This window comes from Balearica regulorum, chromosome 3 (assembly GCF_011004875.1).
Source record: "Balearica regulorum gibbericeps isolate bBalReg1 chromosome 3, bBalReg1.pri, whole genome shotgun sequence".
In the NCBI taxonomy this organism is placed as follows: domain Eukaryota; kingdom Metazoa; phylum Chordata; class Aves; order Gruiformes; family Gruidae; genus Balearica; species Balearica regulorum.
Window position 1 is genome coordinate 1,414,685 of NC_046186.1, and position 18,764 is coordinate 1,433,448.

The following is an 18,764-nucleotide window of genomic DNA, read 5'->3' on the forward strand; positions in this document are numbered from 1 at the left end:
AAGGACCTCGGGCTGCCTCTCCCAATCCTGCCGTCACCCCCTGATGACCCAAGGCTGGAGGGGGCCCCCTGCAGCAGCTTTTCCGTGGGAGCCCCCCGAAACCCAGCAGAGCCGTATCCCTGCTCCTCCTGCCCATAGCAGCACCTCTGCAGCCTTCACTCCGCGGCAGGGACTAGAGACGTCCCTTTGCTCCCCGCAACAGCCGAGAAGCGTCCAACGATTGCGATCTGCTGCGTGACCCGGGGGATGACAGGGCTGACTCCCCCTGGCTTGGGCTGCGTGGGGAAACTGAGGCACGGACAGGAGGAGGACGAAGAGGAGAGCTGGGGGGTACCTCGAGTGGCATCTGGGTCCAAACCTCTAAGGGGATTTGGGCACCGCTGATGGCCAGGGTGCACCAGGATGGAGGGGACATGCCACCCTCATGGCTGGGGCCGTCAGCAGAGCTCTGGGCTGCTCTCCCGCCTTGAAGTGAACAAACCCCTCTCTCTCCAAGCCCGGGCGAGAGCCACCACCTCATCTAATAACGCTAGGCCTGCAAAGAGGAGATCTGTCTCGGCAGCAGCTGGTGGAGAGAGCGGCTTATCCGAGCAGAAGCTTTTGCCTTGCCCGAGGGTGCACCCATGGGTGTGCTGGAGCCTCAGGGTGCTGGGTGCTTCCCTGGCATTGGGTCCCTCTGCGAACCCTTCCCTCCTGCCCCTGGGATGGAGACATCCCTCCATCCTCCTCTGCCTCCAATGCTTCCGTCGGGAAGACGTGCTGCCGAGCCAGCTGGAGCTTTGGTCTGATCCAGTATAACCATTCCCAGGGTGTAACTGGTCGCCCAGACTCCTAACCCTCTGCACGCAGCCTGCCCGACACTGCGCAACCCCCCGGCACTGGGGCAGCTGGGGACAAAGTCACTGGTGGGTTGGGGTGGACCTGCTGGTGGTGACACAGTGGTGGAGATGCTGCTGTTGTCCAGAGGGACCTGGAGAGGTTGGAGAAGCGGTCCGAGGGGAGCCTTGTGCAGTTCAACGAGAAGTACAGAGTCCTACCTCCAGGCACCAGTATACACTGGGGGCCACCCGACTGGAAAGCGCCTCGGTAGAAGAGGACCTGGGGATGCTGGTGGACGCCAGGTTGACCGTGAGCCAACAACATGCCCTTGCCGCAAGGAAGGCTGAGGGCATTGTGGGCTTCATGAGGCAAAGCGTTGCCAGGAGATGGAGGGAGGGGATCCTTGCCCTCTGCTCAGCACTGGTGGGTGCTGGGTCCAGTGCTGGGCTCCCCAGTCCATGAGAGACATGGATATATTGGAGAAAGTCCAGCAAAGGGCCATGAAGATGGTAGACTGGAGCATCTCTCCTAGGAGGAAAGGCTGAGGGACCTGGGGAGCAGAGAAGGCTCAGGAGGGTCTCACCATGGCTACAAATACCCCATGAGGAAGAGGATGGAGCCAGGACCTTCCCAGTGGTGCCCAGTGACAGGACAAAAGGCTCGGCCACCTCCAGCGGGTCCCCCAGCCCCACCATCCACTTTGGGAAAAGTGGGGCATCCCAGGGGAGCGCTGGGGACCCGCCGGGGCTGGGCTCTCTGGCCGAGCCAGGGCTGTGCGGGCAGGTCGCCGCTGCAGGCAGGGGACGGGGTGGGAGCCGGGACACCCCACGGCCGGGGGCTGAGAGGGGTCCCTTGCGGAGGAGCCGCCGGCAGCAGCCCCGGGGGGGTTAGCAGTGCCCGAGCCGTCCGCTCCCGCTGCCTCATCCCGGGTCATTTTTTTTTTTTTTTCCCCTTCTCAAAGCATTTAAATTTTCCTTGTCAGCCGTAGCCCAAATATTTACAGTCCGCTGGAGTGACTTAAAATTCCTCCCTGGTATTAAGCAGCGCGGCCGCTCGCTCATGGCTGCGGGGGAAGCTCAGCCCCGGGGAAGACGGGACTCATCCTGCCGCCTCCTCCAAGCCATGAGGAAGAGGAGGAGAGAGGGGTGGGGAGGGAAGGCCACTGTCCTGGACGAAAAGGGGCCGGGTAGGGGGTGGGAGGCAGGTGGAGAATGGGCAAAATGAGGTTTTTAATGGAGCCAAAAGAAAAAGAAGTGCAAGCTTGCACAGCTCTGGTTTCTAAAGCCATTTTCAGTAAATAGGAATTTAATTTTCGTAAAAAAAAGCCTTATTAAATGTTTTTGTTTTCCCTTCCCAGCTCATTAAACCCAGCAAAAAGCTCCGGCAGACACTGCTGGGCAGGGGGGAGGGATCCTTATTTTTATTACCTCGACCTTCCTCCCGCTCCATCCCACACGTGGCCTCAACATCTCTATTGCTCTGCACCAGGGTCCTTCGGGTGCTGAGGGCATCCCGAGGCACCTGGGGGACTTGGGACCCCAAGGACACGTTGGGGGCCACCGCACCCTGTCCCCAGCCCACCCCCTCAGGGATGCGAATTTGGGGAGAGCGAGAGGTGCTGGAGAGGATGGGGAGTGCCAGCCGCACCGGTTTGGGGACCCTGAGCTGGTGACGGGGACACTGGGGTGACCCGGGGCGCGGAGGGAAAACGCTGCAGCCAGTGACATCTCCACGGGCAGCATCACGTCATCCTCCGTGGCGTGAGGTCACTCTGGGGTGATGTCACTCCCTTCCTGACCTCACCCGAGTGGGCTCTGCCTGGGGGCACCCGGGAGGCAGCTCCCCAACCCCTGCCCGCAGCCTGCAATTGGGGGGTGCCCCGAGGAAGAGCCACCCCATCCCTCAGCCGGCATCGGGGCGACTGCTGTCGCACCCGTGATGAAGACAAGGTGGAGGCAGGCAGCGGTGTCCCTGCCCACCTCTGCCCACCTCTGCCCACCGCCCCGGGGCAAAGGGCGTGTGTGAAGGTGGGGGGAACCAACCCCCCCCCCCAGGAAAGGGCAAACAGGGAGGGATGGGAACGCTCCGGCTGGCAGCCCCGAGCCCAGGGAAATGGGAACAGAGCCCGGGAGATGGAAGAATTAAGCGCTTCTGTTAACGAGGGGACAGGCCTCATGGCCTCATTAATTCCGTGGGGCCCGGGAGCATCTCTGGGGGGGTCTGGGGGGGGTGTGCATGTGCACTGACCTGCAGGGATGGATGCGTGTGGGCAGGAGGTGCCACCGTCCCCACGCTGCCACCCGTCCCCGCTCCTCCTGGTACCCCGCTGCAGAGTGTCCGGGGGGGGGGCTGGGTGTCCCTGATGTCCCGTCTCCTCCCCCGTGGGGACACCCCCCCCCCTCCCCACGAGTGTCTGTGCGGGGCTGGCACCGGGTGGGCACGCACGTGCGTGTGGTGCAGGGGACGTGGGAAGTCACTGGCTCTGCCACCGCTCGCCCACGTGTCCTTGGGACACTCACCCGTCCCGGGGCTGGAGGAGGGGGACAAGCACTGGGGGGGGGGCACAGGGGACCAACCCCAGCTGGCCCAGCCCAGAACGTCCCCACGGGTGACACAGTGTCCAGGGGGCCGCCTTCCCTGCCGTGCCCCCCCCCCCCCCGTCCCCAGCTTATCACCCGGTATTTTCCACGGGTGAAGGCTGCGGGGAGGGACGCGGGGGGGGGGGGACACACGGGACAGGGGGTGTTTGTCTTCCCGGCCGGAGCGAGGGGTGATGAGAACCGGCCGGGCGCTCCGGGGCACCAAACAAGGAGAAGTCGGCGGGGCCGGGGGGAGGCGGCCGCGTCCCGTCCCGCTTCCTTCGCCCTTTCCCTTCGGACGCGGCTGCAGGGGGGGGGGGGGGGGTCCCCGCCGGGGTGGGGGGGGTGGGGGGGGGTGTCGGGATGCGTTTGGGGTACGGGGGTCACCGGGGGTCCCGGAGAAAAATCCACAGCCTGAACGGCGGCGGGTGCCCCGGGCTGCTGGGTGTCCCGGGGGTGTGGGGGGGCTGCTCTGCCTCAGCCCTGTTTCGGGAGGGCCCCCCCCCGCCACGAAGCCACCACCGCTGCATCCCCCCCAGGGATGTGTCTCTGTCCCCTCCCCATCACCCCCCCTCCCAGGGATGTGTCTCTGTTCCCCCCCCCCGGGATGTGTCTCTGTCCCCCCCCCGGGATGTGTCCCTGTCCCCCCCCGGGATGTGTCCCTGTCCCCCCCCAGGGATGTGTCCCTGTCCCCCCCCGGGATGTGTCTCTGTCCCCCCCCGGGATGTGTCTCTGTCCCCCCCCGGGATGTGTCCCTGTCCCCCCCCCCCAGGGATGTGTCTCTGTCCCCCCCCGGGATGTGTCTCTGTCCCCCCCCCAGGGATGTGTCCCTGTCCCCCCCCGGGATGTGTCCCTGTCCCCCCCCGGGATGTGTCCCTGTCCCCCCCCCAGGGATGTGTCCCTGTCCCCCCCCGGGATGTGTCCCTGTCCCCTCCCCGCAGCATCCCTGGGGGCAGCGGGGCCAGGAGGTGACGCCCACGCCTGCCCTGCCCCTCCGTGGCCCCCCCAGCCGCGGGAAGGGTTAACTCCGGTCGGCGCAGACGGCCTTGGCGAAGGCCCTTGCCGTGGGTTTTTCTCCCCCCGCCGCCTCCCACGGGTCACGGCCGCCGGGGCTGACGTCGGATGGAAAAACAATTTATCTCCGGCTGGCGGAGAGGCCCGGGGGGGCGGGGGGGAGACAGCGGAGCCCGCTGCCAGGTGTGGAGGGGCCCCCCGGACCCCTCGGTCGGGGCGGTGAGGGGCTGGGGATCACGGGTGGGTGGAGAGAGCTGGGGGGGGGGGGGGCAGTGCCCCCCGAGAACCAGCCTGGGGGGGGGGGGAGGCTGGGGGGGGGGGCTGCCCTGGAGCTGCGTCCGTGAGTGAGGGGCCTGAACCCCCCGGGAGTCCTGGGGACGGCACCCCCACCCAGTCCGCAGAGGGTTAGTCCAGGCAGGGAGAGCCCAGGCAGGTTAGTCCAGGCAGGGTTAGTCCAGGCAGGGTTAGTCTAGGCAGGGTTAGTCCAGGCAGGGTTTAGCCCAGGCAGGGTTTAGCCCAGGCAGGATTAGCCCAGGCAAGGTTAGCCTGGACAGGGTTAGTCCAAGCAGAGCAGGATTAGCTCAGGCAGGGTAGAGCTTAGCCCAGGCAGGGCAGGCTTAGCCCAGGCAGGGCAGGGTTAGCCCCAGGCAGGGCAGAGTGTAGCCCGGGCAGAGTTTAGCCCGGGTAGAGTTAGCCAAGACAGGGTTAGTCTAGGCAGGGTTAGTCTGGGCAAGCTTAGCCCAGGCACGGTTAGTCTGGGCAGGGCAGGGTTTAGCCCAGGCAGGGTTTAGCCCAGGTAGGGTTTAGCCTGGGCAGGGCAGAGTTCAGCCCAGGCAGAGCAGGGTTAGCCAGGCAGGGTTTAGCCCAGGCAGGGTTAGCCCAGGCAGGGTTTAGCCAGGCAGGGTTTAGCCTGGCAGAGCAGGGTTAGCCCAGGCAGGGTTTAGCCCAGGCAGGGTTTAGCCAGGCAGGGTTTAGCCCGGCAGAGCAGGGTTAGCCCAGGCAGGGCTTAGCCCGGCAGAGCAGGGTTAGCCCAGGCAGGGCTTAGCCCGGCAGAGCAGGGTTAGCTCAGGCAGGGCTGGCCCGGGCAGGGTTTAGCCCAGACAGGGTTTAGCCCAGACAGGGTTTAGCCAGGCAGGGTTTAGCCCAGCAGAGCAGGGTTAGCCCAGGCAGGGTTTAGCCCCGCAGAGCAGGGTTTAGCCAGGCAGGGTTTAGCCAGGCAGGGTTTAGCCCAGGCAGGGTTTAGCCAGGCAGGGTTTAGCCCAGCAGAGCAGGGTTAGCCCAGGCAGGGTTTAGCCCGGGCAGGGCAGCCAGGGAAGGTCACCCCGGCGGGAACCGTGCACCACCGGCGCCATCTGCCGGCACCGCCGCGGCGGGGCCACGCGTGACACGGGCTGACAGGCACAGCTCCCTCGGGGACCGCGGCACCGCAAACCGACCCGGGGACCGGGACACCGGGGGAACGCGGCGTAGGGACCGGGGCAGCGGGATGCCGGGAACCACGGAGCCACAGCGTGGGGAGCGCGGTCTGCGGGGACCGCGACACGGGGGACGGTGGCACGGCAAGAAGCCTGGGCAAGCGGCACCGGGACGGGCAGCAGCGGGGCAGGTGGCACCGGGACCGGCAGCCCCGGGACAGGCAGCACCGGGACAGGCAGCAGCGGAGCAAGCGGCACCGGGACCGGCGGGACCGGCAGCAGCGGGGCCGGTGGGGGGGCGTGGCCATGAATGTCTGTGGGCGTGGCCATGAATGCCTGTGGGCGTGGCCATGTATGCCTGTGGGCGTGGCCATGTATGCCTGTGGGCGTGGCCAGACGCTGCGGGGCGGAGCGAGACCAGTCGGGGGCGGAGCGGTGCTCCTCAGGGGGCGTGGCCGTGCGTGGGGGGCGTGGCCGTGCGTGGGGGGCGTGGCCGTGCGTGGGGGCGTGGCCGTGCGGGCGGCCCCGGTGCAGGGCGGGAGGCGGCGGTGGCGGCGGCGGGGCCATGGCCTGGTCCCGGTACCAGCTGGGCCTGGCCGCCCTCATGCTGCTCACCGGCTCCATCAACACCCTGGCGGCCAAGTGAGTCCTCCCGGCGGCTGGGGGGGGGGGGAACTCGCATCCCCCGGCCCCGGGGTCCGGCAGCGGCCCCGGCCCCCCCTTGGACGCGGGGCGCACCGTGCTGGTCGGGGCCCTCCCTGTGGGCTGTACCCCGCCCCGGGCCCGGTGCTCCCCCCCCCCACTCCCCGGGGGAGGTTGGAGCCGGCCGTCAGGCCCCCGGTCCCCTCCTTCCGTCCCAGGGTGGGTGCCCCCCGCCCCCCCCAAGCTCCGGGGGTGTCACAGCCCGGGGTGGGCTTCAGGGAGGGGCCCTCGGGCCTCTGCCCTGCCCTGCGCGGGGCTGGGGGCTCCTGCGGCTGCCTCTGGCCGGGCCGGGGGCCGGGCTGTGTTGGCAGAGCCCCAGGACCCGCCCTGTGTGTCCCCCGTGTCCCCCCCCCCCGGTGTGGGGGGCTGCATTGCGCTGGGGGGGGGACAGGCCCGGGCTGTGGGGTGCCCCGTAGTGATGGGCTGCTGCTGCTTGGGGGGCCCAGCTCCCGGCGGTGGAGGGGGAAGGGGGGGCTCCACCCCTCTTGGGGTGCGGGTCTCCCGCTGTGGGTGCAAGTGCTCCCCCGAAACCAGGTCCCTGCACCCATTTCTGCTCTCCAGCTCACGCCAAGAGCCAGGCAGGGGCTGGATTGAGCCCCTTCCCGCAGAGAGCACCTTGGGGTGCTCCCGGCCCTCGTGGCGAGGATGAGGACGGTGTTCCTGAGAGCTGCCTGGGCAAGGCAGGCCCGCTAGGCCGGCTCGTCCCGGTGCCACCGGGCAGACACGTGGCTGTCAGGGGGGTTTCACCGGCTGGCCGGGCTCCGGGTGGCCCCAGCGTTGCAAAAGATCGAGGTCTCCAGATGGGGAAACTGAGGCACAAAATCCCCACGGGGCAGAGCAGAGCCGGGAGATGGCACCCATCTCTCAGCCAGCTCACGAGACTCGTGTGCGGCCGACAAAGGCTCTTGCGAAACGGGGCCGTGGCGGAGGGGCTGCGGTGTGTCACCCGGGGCTGACTCACCTCGAAATCTTGCTGGCCTGGCTGAAAACCCCTCGGTCGAGTGGTGAGGGACGGGCTGGGGATTGCCCTGGTCTCTGCTCGTGTCCCGTTTCCCCAAGCTCAGCAGGTCTGCGGCACCGCTGCAGCTCGGCATCAGCAAAAAGCGGATGGAGGGGAGGTGGGTGCCTGCCTGCCTGTGCTGGGGTGCTGCGCCGCTGCGCTGGGGGTGTCCTGGGGGGCAGGCAGCTGGCTGCCGAGGAGCTGGGGTCCCCTCCCAGTGCAGATGGTCCTAGAGAGGGGAGATCCTCGCTGAAAAGGGCCGCGAGGACCTGTGCCACAGCCTGCGGTTATCCAGCATTGCCCTCTGTGCTGCTTGGAATACCCAAAAGAGGAGGTTTGTGCCCCAAAACCATGGCTGGGAGTGTGAGCAGTGGGAGGTGCTGCCCCCCAGCCCGCCATCCAGCGTCCTTTGTGGGCCCTGTGTCCCTCAGCCCCCAAGTCTTCAAGGCCGGTGACGTAGGGAGGAGGGAAGGGGTCGGGGTGACCCCCCACGGCGCTGTCCTGGCCCGCCCCTGCCCCCCCAGCATGAGATGGTGCTGCCTGGCCGGCTCTGGCCGCGCGTGCCGGCAGCGCTGGGTGCGGGGACACCGGATCGTGGGGCTGTGCGACACGGCGGTGTCCATTTCCCTGCCTGTCACTCAGGGCCGGGAGCGGGGCCAGGAGCTGCCGGCAGGTCGGGGCGGCTGCGCCGGTGTCTCCTTCCCCGCTGTGTCCTTCCGCACAGACATCCCGTCCCCAGGCTGGCACCTCGGGGGGCTGGCGGCCCGGAGGACAGCCCTGAGCTGGCTCTCAGAGCGTGCTTCGACTCTCCCACGGCCTCCTGCTCTAACCACCACCCTCTCCTTTGCCTCGTAGGTGGGCCGATAACTTCAGCGCGGCCGGCTGCGGCGGGACGGAGGAGCATGGCTTCCAGCACCCCTTCCTGCAGGTGAGCCCCCGGCCCGGGGCAGGATGGGCCTCGCCGGTGGGACCAGCCCCCCTCACCCACCTCTCTCGCAGGCCGTGGGCATGTTCCTGGGTGAATTTTCCTGCCTGGTGGTGTTTTACCTGCTGGTGTGGAGGGATCGGCGGAGGCCAGAGCCCAGCATGGCGCCAGCGCAGCCCTTCAACCCGCTGCTCTTCCTGCCCCCCGCCCTCTGCGACATGACGGGGACCAGCATCATGTACGTGGGTAAGTGCTGGGGACGGGGACGCCACCTCCGTCCCCCCTTGTCCTGGCTGTCCCAGGGGCCGGATTTGGCAGTCAGGCTGCAGGACTCTGTGGCGCATTTGATTTTGGGGGAGGACAACCCCAAAGCCGGTTGGAGGAGTCTGAGCAAACACTTCCCACCCATGCAGTGAGTTGTGGGAGGGCTCAGTAAGCTGCGTTCCTCGGGGAGCACGGGGTTCCTGAGGAGCGGGGACGTGGAGCCGTGCCCCGGCGTGGAGCCTCTCTGCTGTCAGCTCTAAGTAGGAGCGGGGGGAGATGGCGTCGCTGCCCCTTCCTCTGGTTAATCGCTGATCTGCTCCTAATTACCGCAGCAGACCGTTAAGCAGAGGGGCGGTGGCCGTAGCACGTGCGACTCATTAATGTGTCTCTTCCCCATGCAGCCTTGAACATGACCAGCGCCTCCAGCTTCCAGATGCTTCGAGGATCTGTCATCATCTTCACCGGGCTCCTCTCCGTGGCCTTCCTGGGCCGCAAGCTGGAGCTGAGCCAGTGGCTGGGCATCCTGGTCACCATCGTGGGGCTGGTGGTGGTGGGGCTGGCTGACCTGCGCAGCTCCCACGACCAGAAACACAAGCTCAGCGAGGTGATAACAGGTACGTGGTGCTCAGGGAAGGTGGGATGGCCACGGTGGGGGGGGGGCGGGGGGATCCCCCCCTGCCAGGGCACGTGCCGGGCTCTCCAGGCACGGCTGTGTGGCGCTGCCCGTCCGGTGGGCACGGGGATGGGGGGCTCAGCCTCCCCTCCCTTCTCTTCTCTCCCCACAGGCGACTTGCTCATCATCATGGCGCAGGTGATCGTCGCCATCCAGATGGTGCTGGAGGAGAAGTTTGTCTACAAGCACGACGTGCACCCGCTGCGGGCCGTCGGCACCGAAGGTCTGTCGCGACAGCGGCCGCGGGGTGAGGGGGCTGAGTGCTGGAGGGGTGCTGCATCCTGCAAACCAGCCTCGGGAGTGCCGCTTTCTGCAGCGGGGGGTGCTGCTGGCGGGGGGGATTTGGGTCCCACAGGGCAGGGAGGGTTAGCTGGGCAGCCCCAGGTGGAGCCAGCACCCATCTGCCACCCACTCGCACCCAGGTTTCTTCGGTTTCATCATCCTGGCCCTGCTCCTGGTGCCCATGTACTACATCCCGGCGGGCAGCTTCAGCGGGAACCCTCGGCGGACGCTGGAAGACGCCCTCGACGCCTTCTGCCAGATCGGCCACCGGCCCCTCATCGCGCTGGCCCTGCTGGGGAACATCAGCAGCATCGCCTTCTTCAACTTCGCCGGCATCAGCGTCACCAAGGAGATCAGTGCCACCACCCGCATGGTGCTGGACAGCCTCCGCACCCTCGTCATCTGGGCCGTCAGCCTGGCCGTGGGCTGGGAGACCTTCCACGGCCTGGAGATCCTCGGTTTTGGGGTGCTGCTGGCGGGTGCTGCTCTTTACAACGGTCTGCACCGGCCCCTGCTCGCCCGCTTGCCCTGGCACGCGGAGGAAACCGGCGGGGCGGCCGAACGGGAGGGTTTGTTGCGCGGGGAGAACACGACCATCAACAGCGAGAGCTGAGCCCTCGCTGCCCCGTGTCCGGCTTGGCCGTGGGGTTCGTTTCCCCAGAGCAACTCTCCGGTGTTGGCGCGGCGGTGGTAGTGACGCCAGCTGCCGTTTGCAGGAGAAGCCTCTCCCCTGCCGCGCTGCAGGGGCTCGGGGAGGGTGAGGCTGTGCCTGCCCTTCCCGGCGGGTAGCCAGCTCCCTGGGGGAGCTGGAAGCCTCTGCCCCTGGTCCCAGGGGGCGTTTGGGGGGGTGGTGGGGCTGGGGCTGGCCCCGCTGCTCCCCGACCTGTGTCCCCCCCCAATAAAGTGCATTTGCCAGCGGCTCGCTCCCCACGTGTCGGTGTGTGCTGGGCGTGGGGAGGGGCTGGGGTCCGGCACCCAGGGCCCTGCTGAGTGCCCCCCTCCATCCCCGTGGGGTGCAGGATGTGATCCTCGCTGTCCCCGAGGGAAGGAGGGGACCCACACCTCGCATGGGGTGGGGGAGAAGGCAGCGAGCCCCTGTGTCCTTGTGGGGGGGCTCCTGCTGCCCCGGTTTGGGGGGGGCTAGGTCTTTCCCCCCCCCCCCCCCATTTCACAGTATCGGCTGATCGTCCCCAGACACGCGCAGACGCTTTTTGCAATGTTTATTTGCTCGCCGGGGCTCGTCCCCAAGATGCACGGGACAGCGCAGTCGGGGTGTTCAACTCTACCTTTATTTTCTGTTTGTTTGGGGCCCGCAGTGGGACCCCGGCAGCGGGGGGGGGGGGGGGGACACGCGCAGTGGCGGTGGCATTTGACCCCCTGGTACGGAGACGGGGTGTCGGGGGGGCTCGGTGGGGTGGCGGCAGTGGCGGGGTGCGTCGCTCGGCTACTCTCTGCCGAAGGAAGGATGGGAGGGGGTGAGCCGTGGCGTGGCCCCCCCCCCCCCCCCAAGCCCTGCCCTGGGGAAGGGGGGGTCCCCGGACTCACATGGCGTTTTGCTTGTAGTGCTGAAGCGCCTGCTCGGCCACGATCTCCATAAAGCGGGGATCGTCCCAGGAGATGTCCCCGGGCACCGTGAGGGACAGCGGTTCCGAATCGAATAGCTGCACCGTCACCTGTGTGTCGGGGGGGGCCGAGGGGTCCTCGAGGTTGGGAGCCTTGGAAATGACCTGGAGGGGGGGGGGGGGACACACACAAAGCAGGGAGAGCCGGGCTAGCCCCCGCGCCGGCCCCCGGCCCTGGCACCCGGCCCCGCGGCCAGTTATTGTGCCGAGAAGCGCCTGGTCGGACGCACAATCGCCTCTTTCTCCCCCTGACCCACTTTCCGTGGCTGCCGGCCCTGCCGTGGGGAGGGGGGCGGGTAGGAGAGGAGGGGGGGGGACCCGCGGCAGAGGCGGGGGGCTCGGGCTCTCCGGTGCCGCCGGGACTCACCGTGGTGACCTGGAGGAAGCCGTCGCCGCCTTGGGTGACGTTGGCCAACCGCGAGACCCAGCCGAACTGGTGGTTGAGCTGGTCCAGGAGGCTGGTGGTGTTGAGCATCTCGGCTTGGAAGGCGCGGAGGAGGTCGTCGTAGCGGCGGGTGAAGCGTTCGGCCAGGCGCAGCGCGTCCTCCAGCTGCTCCCGCAGCTGGCTCTGGGCAGGGTCCGTCTGCCAGCAGTCTGGGGGGGGGGTTTGGGGGGCATCGGGGCTCACCCCCAGCCCTGCTGCATGCTCCCCCTTGCACCCCCCAGCCCTGCTGCATGCTGCCTCTTGCACCCCCCTCAGCCCTGGTGCATGCCCCCCATTGCACCCCACCACATCTCCCCCCCCCCAGCCCTGCTGTGTGCCCCCCTTGCACCCCACCACATCTCACCCTCCCCAGCCCTGCTGCATGACCCCCCTTGCACCCCATGCCCCCCCCTTGCACCCCACAACATCTCACCCTCCCCAGCCCTGCTGCATGACCCCCCTTGCACCCCATGCCCCCCCCTTGCACCCCACCACATCTCACCCTCCCCAGCCCTGCTGCATGACCCCCCTTGCACCCCATGCCCCCCCCCTTGCACCCCATCACATCTCACCCCCCCCAGCCCTGCTGTGTGCCCCCCCCTTGCACCCCATGCCCCCCCCTTGCACCCCACCACATCTCACCCCCCCCCAGCCCTGGTGCAATCCCCCCCCCCCACCCTTGCACCCCCCCCCCATCTCACCCCCTACACGCCCCCCCCAGCGCAGTCCCCGTCCCGGCTCACCCACGGAGAGGATCTCCCGACACTTCTCACACTCATCCCGCATCCGCAGGCAGCCGGCCGAGTTACGCCGGATCTCCCGACACACCATGCGGTCGTCGCTGAAGTTACGGGACTCTGCGGAGAACCCGGCCCAGCCTCAGCACCCCGAAAAAACCATGGGGTGGGGGGGGGGCAGCACCACAGACCCCCCCCAGCCCTGGGGCAGAGCTGCAGGGCCGGCCCCGGCCGACACCCCGGGGTGCCGGGGGACACATAAAGTGCTTTTTCCAGGGAATTTTGACCCCCCTTCCGGCTGTTTGAGCCAGGGCCGCGGTGGCAGACGGTGACAGCACCAGCAGCCGGGCTGCAACCGGCGCTGCCGGCCCAAAACAAACACCTTCCCGGGACGACGGCGGCTCTGGCAGCCAAGATTTAGGGGGGGGGAGGGAAAAAAAAAAAACACAACACCACCCCACAACCCAAAAACCCAGCCCAGCTCTGCAAACAGTGGAGCTTGTGATTCCTGAGCTCCCGTGGGGATTCTCTGCTGTGTCGTAGTAGGGTTGAGCTCATCCTCTAATTTAGTCACCCCCTAATAAGAAGCGGGGGGGGGGGGTGGATTTTGCCGGGAAGCCTGGCCATAAACCTGCCGCTTCCAAGCCCACGACACCCAGCCCGCGGCGAGCACCCTACCTGGGGCAAAGCCACCCAGCGGGTGCTCCCAGCCGCCCTGCACCTCCTCCAGCATCCGCTGCGTCATCTCAAAGAGCGGCTGGAAGAGGTGGTGGAAGCCGTGGTGGGGATGCTGGAAGAAGGGATGCAGTTCCCGGGAAAACCTCTCGCTGCGCGGGGAGAGGCGGATGTGCTGGACGGGAGGACGGAAAGCCTCTCGGAAAATGCTGAAGGGTGCATCGAAAAAGGGAGACAAGCGGCCGTAGACCTGGGTGCTGTCCTGGAAGATGTCATCCACCTCATCCTCCAGCAATCCGAAACGTTCTTCCAAATCCTTGAACTGCCGCTCCTGCCGTTGGTCCCGCTCCAGCAGCGAGTCGATGCGCTCGCCGTTCACCCAGATGGAGAAGGGCGAGGAATGGTTCAGGAATTCCTCCAGCTGCCGGGCAGGGGAGCAGGATCAGGCCAAAAAAAATCTGTGGGGCACACCCCCCCCCCCCCCCCAGCATCACCGGGTGCTGTGGGACCACTCACCTGCCGTCCCACCAGCCCCGAGCCGCTGCGGCACGTACGGGAGTAGAAGCGCATGCAGGTGTGCTTCAGGCAGGGCTTGCACTCTTCCCAGAGCGCCAGCATCGTGTCGTTGCACACCTCCTGCTTCGCCGCCAGCTGCTGCTCCCTCTCCCGGGCCAGCTGCACCGCCTCCTGCAAGGCACCCGTGGTCCAGCCCCGAGGGCACCCCCCCGCTCCCCGGACCCGTGGGGACACAGCACCCCCCCCCCGAGCCCTTCGGATACACCCAGTGCGGTGGGGGGGGGGGTATCGCAGCCCGGGGGCAGAGCGGCCACCCTCCTCATCCTCACCCACCTCTTTCCTCCTCTTGGTCTCCTCCAAGGTGTGCAGGATGGCTTGGTGGTCCTTACTGGTCCTGTCCATGAGGGTCTTCATCTGCTTCACCCCGTTGATGGCGTTTTCCACCTCCGTGTCGATGTATTTGCTGCCGGCTGCCGACATCTCTGGGGGGGGGGTGGAGGAAGAGCATCCCTCAGCCGGCCGCTCCCAAGGCGGCTGCGGTGGGAGCCCCGCCAGCGCACACAAATATTTGCGGGTGCAGAGTCCTGTTTGCTCACCAACGGCCTGATTCCACTTCACAGAACCCGAGAAAAGCGACCCAAAATCTCGCCCGGGCTGGGGCTGTGTCTCCCTGCCTGCCACCCCCAACGTTTGGGCAGCGCTGCCCACGAGTCCCCGTCTGCCCCCCGGGAACGGCCGTCGGGCTGGGCTGCGCCGTCCCGCTCCGGCCATGGCCACCGGCCCTCACCCGCCCAGCCCAGGGGGGTCTCGGGGGGCAGGATCTTCCTTTCTCCCCCCCCCCCCAACACTCAGCCCCAACCCTGGGCTCCCACCCCCCCAGGGATGATGTTGTGCCCCATCCACCCCCCCAGGGATGATGCTGTGCCCCCCCCATCCAGCCCCCCCCCGATGATGCTCTGTGCCCCCCATCCACCCCCCCCAGGGATGATGCCATGCCCCCCTCCATCCAGCCCCCCCCAGGGATGACGCTCTGTCCCCCCCCCATCCACCCCCCCAGGATGATGCTCTGTGCCCCCCCATCCAGCCCCCCCCCATCCACCCCCCCAGGATGATGCCATGCCCCCCTCCATCCAGCCCCCCCCCCGGATGATGCCATGCCCCCCCCCATCCAGCCCCCCCCAGGGATGCTGCCATGCCCCCCCCATCCACCCCCCCCATCCAGCCCCCCCCCGGATGATGCTCTGTGCCCCCCCCATCCAGCCCCCCAGGGATGATGCCATGCCCCCCCCCATCCAGCCCCCCCTCCCGTAGGCACAGCGCTCCCCCCATCCCACAGCCACCCCATTTGCTCCCCCAGCCTGCAGGGAACAACCCCCCCCAGCCCCCAAAAATGAAAAGCTGTGCCCCCCCCAACGCGGTGGGTCCTGCATCCTCCCCACCCAGCGCCGCCCTGGGCACGGTGCTGCTGGGCCCCCTGCCCACCCCACCCCACCCCACGACACCCACCCCCCCCCCACAACAGCCCCCACTCACGCTTGAGCTCGCCGGGGGGGACGAGGGCCTGGCCCCCCTCCCAGGCAAGCAGGAGGCCGAGCAGCGAGAGCACCAGCAGCGCCATGGTCCCGTCCCGGAGGCAGCTGCCTGCGCAGGCAGAGGGGGGGCTCAGAGCAGGATCTGGCCCCCCCCCCCCCCCAGACACGGGGCTCTGAGTCAGCAGCGGGGACCAGCCCCCCCCCCCGGGCACAGGGATGGTTGAGCTAATGCCACGTTACCCAGGGGAGCCGGGGGGTGCAGCCCATCCCGGGGAGGGGGGGGGTCCCTGGGCAGCGGGGTCCTGCCTGCAGCCTGGGCTGGGGGGGGCTGGGACGCAAAGCCCTGAGCCCCCCCCCCCCCCCCCCCGCCTGCCTGCGGGACAAACAAGCCCCAGGCCCGGGGCCAGGCGGGGCGGGCGGCCAAGACGGTGACCGGGCACGGATTTCCCCCCGCCGTGGGAGCCAGCGCTGCCTTTCTTCTCCCCTAACCCCCCCCAGGGTGATGGGGAAAGCTGGGGGGGCTGCGGGGGGGGGCAAAGTCAGGGCAGGGCTGGGCAGGGAGAGCACCCCGAGAAGGGTGCCATGCCCACGGCACCCAGCGCTGGCACCCCCGGCTCCCCTCTCCCCAGCGTGGGAGCTGCCAGCCCCCCCCCCCCCCCGGGGTTGTGCAATGGCACCAGCCCCCCCCCCCCTTCCCCCCAAAAAATGATCGTGCAGTTAGCCCAGCCACAGCGCGGCTACCAGCCCCCCGAAGATTGTGCAACGGCTCCAGCCCCCCCCCCAGCAGCACTGGCCTGGTGCCCTGCAGCACCCAGCGCAGCACCCAGCGCAGCACCCAGCGCAGCACCCAGCGCAGCACCCAGCGCAGCACCCACTGCTGCAGCCCCCCTGCACTGCTGCCCCTCAAATAACACCCCCCCCCCCCCAGCCTGGCCCAGCTCCATCCTGCCCAGCCCAGGGCATTGTGGGAAACTCCCTCCCAGTGGGATGAGCATCCACCCCCTGCATCACCTCCCCCAGCATGGCCCAGAAGGGTGGGGGGCACCCTGGGGTGCACAGCCCCCCCCACTATGTCCCACAGCGTGTCCCCCACCCCCAGGGGTGGCCATGGTCCCCTCATGGCTGACCCACAGGCATGACCCCCGCACCCCCAAACCAGGCACAGACCCCCCATCCCTCCCACCCCACTGCACCCCAGCCAGGGCAGGGGCACCCCGGGGGGACCCCCGTGTCCCCAGTTAGGGGGGGTCCTGGGGGGGCTTCCAGCACTGGCTGAGACCGGCAAAAACAAGGGAAGGGAAGGGAAGGGAAGGGAAGGGAAGGGAAGGGAAGGGAAGGGAAGGGAAGGGAAGGGAAGGGAAGGGAAGGGAAGGGAAGGGAAGGGACGGGAAGGGAAGGGAAGGGAAGGGACGGGAAGGGAAGGGAAGGGAAGGGAAGGGAAGGGAAGGGAAGGGAAGGGAAGGGAAGGGAAGGGAAGGGAAGGGAAGGGAAGGGAAGGGAAGGGAAGGGAAGGGAAGGGAAGGGAAGGGAAGGGAAGGGAAGGGAAGGGAAGGGAAGGGAAGGGAAGGGAAGGGAAGGGAAGGGAAGGGAAGGGAAGGGAAGGGAAGGGAAGGGAAGGGAAGGGAAGGGAAGGGAAGGGAAGGGAAGGGAAGGGAAGGACCCGTACCTGCGGTTGGCACCCCTGGCGAGCTCCGCCGCGGCCGCCCGCCCCCGCCCGCCCCTATTTATCCGGCCGCGGCGCTGCGGGTCCGCCCCGCTCCGGCCCCGGAGCTTTCTGGAACCGGCGGGACCGGCCTCGGCCCGGCCCGCCCCCCCCCCCCGGTGCCCCCCCCGTTCCGTCCCGCCCCCCCCCCCGGTGCCCCCCCCCGTTCCGTCCCGCCCCCCCCGGCCCGGCCTGTCGCCCCGACGCCGCGGGGATGGGCGCGGTGCGCGGGTGGGCATCGCCCTCCCAAAACGGGGCGGGGAGAACGACGGGGACCTTGCACGCTCCTCGGGGACCCCAGGGCACCCCAAATCCGGGTGCTGCAATCTGGGGGGAGTAAAACCTCGCCGGACACTGCCAATACCCCGCCCCCCCCCCCCCAAAACACCCGTATTGCCCCTCCCCCGGGGTGCTGCAGCCTCGGGGGGGGCTGGTGCTAACGGGGCATCCCCTTCCCACCCGCGGCCGCGTACCGGGGGGGGGGGGCTACATGGGGTCCCCCCCGCACCACCCTATCTCCTCTTCCCTCCCCAGAGCTACAACATCCCCCACTGCCCCAGGGGAAACTGAGGCACACACACCCCCCCAGCCCTCCTCGGGCTCCCCCAGGGCCCCCCAGGCCGAAACAGCCCCCCCCCCCCCCCCCCCCCCCCCCGGGGCGAGAAACGACTTTCCGGCTGCTGGTTACGGCCCAGCACGAAAATGCCACTTTGGGAACTGGGGGAACCGGTTGGCGCCCAGCGAAGGGGCGGGAGCAGCGCGCGGGGCTGGGGAGTGCTGCCCCCCCCCCCCCCAAAACACACCCCCCCCCCAAAACACACCCCCCCCCAAAACACACCCCCCCCCAAAACACACCCACCCCCCCCACCCCGCCACGCCGGGAGGAGGGAGCAGCCCACGGCCCCGCGGGACAGGAGCCCCCGCGGAGCGGCCCCGGCCCGGTGCGGCGCCCGTCTCGGACGGTGCCTGGTACGGAACACGCGTGGGGGGGTGTGGGGTGTGTGTGCTCCCGGGATGGGGGGGGGGTGTGGGGGTGCGTGTGCTCCCGGGATGGGGGGGGGGACACTGGGGGTGCGTGTGCTCCCGGGATGGGGGGGGGGTGTGGGGGTGCGTGTGCTCCCGGGATGGGGGGGGTGTGGGGGTGCGTGTGCTCCTGGGATGGGGGGGGGGACACTGGGGGTGCGTGTGCTCCCGGGATGGGGGGGGGGGGACACTGGGGGTGTGTGTGCTCCCGGGATGGGGGGGGGTGTGGGGTGCGTGTGCTCCCGGGATGGGGGGGGGGACAGTGGGGGTGCACGGGGGTGCAAGCTCTGCCGGGACTGCACAGGGGACATGTCCGTGCATGTTCTCCCGGGACCGTGTGCGGGACACACGCGTGTGCAGGGGAGGCACGGGCTGCGCGGGGGCCATGGCGGCGCGTGTTTTCCCGGAAGCGGGCTGAGCCCTTGCTGCCTTCCTCCCCCCCCGCCCCGAGAGAGGCCTGACCAACCTTCCTCTTACCCCCCAGATTCCTCCTCCTCCCCAGGCACAGGGCAGCCCCGTAACCTTTCGCTGCCGCAGACGGACGTCCCTCGGTCCTACCGCAAGCCCCCGTGCCGCGGCGGTGCGAGGCGAAGGCTGGCGGGGTGACGCCCAGTTTCCTCCCTGGTTTTCGGGGCGATGGCCTGTTTCTGGAGCAGGAAGGGCAAGCGGAATGGGGGTCTCCCCCTGCCAGGAACCTCGCAAGCGGTGGAAGATGCCGTCCCTCAGCAGCCGGTGGCGGGGGACCTGGAGGAAGAGTTTGCCAGGTTCCGCCGGCCCCAGCACCCCGGTAAAGGCCGGCAGCTGAGCAGGACCCTGCGGTTGCTGTGGCAGGTGGGATGGCTGAAAGATGGGAACAAGCG

General features: G+C 68.6%; 2 protein-coding genes across 2 annotated transcripts; one reads left to right on the forward strand and one right to left on the reverse strand.

Annotated features, from left to right (window-relative positions):
• Window positions 1-6,335: 6,335 nt before the first annotated feature.
• SLC35F6 (solute carrier family 35 member F6) lies at window positions 6,336-10,591 on the forward strand. The gene is made up of 6 exons (XM_075750283.1): window positions 6,336-6,469; window positions 8,385-8,457; window positions 8,529-8,700; window positions 9,120-9,332; window positions 9,504-9,614; window positions 9,814-10,591. Exons 1-6 carry the CDS (start codon window positions 6,393-6,395, stop codon window positions 10,284-10,286), a joined length of 1,119 nt encoding a protein of 372 aa, XP_075606398.1. The 5' UTR covers window positions 6,336-6,392; the 3' UTR covers window positions 10,287-10,591.
• A 349-nt stretch (window positions 10,592-10,940) lies between these two features.
• Window positions 10,941-16,973, reverse strand: CLU (clusterin). The gene is made up of 9 exons (XM_075750278.1): window positions 16,846-16,973; window positions 15,181-15,288; window positions 13,981-14,129; window positions 13,648-13,818; window positions 13,135-13,552; window positions 12,463-12,576; window positions 11,663-11,889; window positions 11,219-11,400; window positions 10,941-11,124 (listed from the first exon to the last, which is right to left on the reverse strand). Exons 2-9 carry the CDS (start codon window positions 15,263-15,265, stop codon window positions 11,118-11,120), a joined length of 1,353 nt encoding a protein of 450 aa, XP_075606393.1. The 5' UTR covers window positions 15,266-15,288; window positions 16,846-16,973; the 3' UTR covers window positions 10,941-11,117.
• Window positions 16,974-18,764: the final 1,791 nt, after the last annotated feature.

Coding starts and splice junctions, on each gene's coding strand:
- CLU (XM_075750278.1), bottom strand. CDS start 15,265: ATGGCGCTGCTGGTGCTCTCGCTGCTCGGCCTCCTGCTTGCCTGGGAG. Junction 13,553..13,647: donor CGGGGCTGGTGGGACGGCAG/GTGAGTGGTCCC, acceptor CCTGCCCGGCAG/CTGGAGGAATTCCTGAACCA. Junction 11,890..12,462: donor TCGGGAGATCCTCTCCGTGG/GTGAGCCGGGAC, acceptor CCCCCCCCCCAG/ACTGCTGGCAGACGGACCCT.
- SLC35F6 (XM_075750283.1), top strand. CDS start 6,393: ATGGCCTGGTCCCGGTACCAGCTGGGCCTGGCCGCCCTCATGCTGCTC. Junction 9,333..9,503: donor GCTCAGCGAGGTGATAACAG/GTACGTGGTGCT, acceptor CTCTCCCCACAG/GCGACTTGCTCATCATCATG. Junction 9,615..9,813: donor GCGGGCCGTCGGCACCGAAG/GTCTGTCGCGAC, acceptor ACTCGCACCCAG/GTTTCTTCGGTTTCATCATC.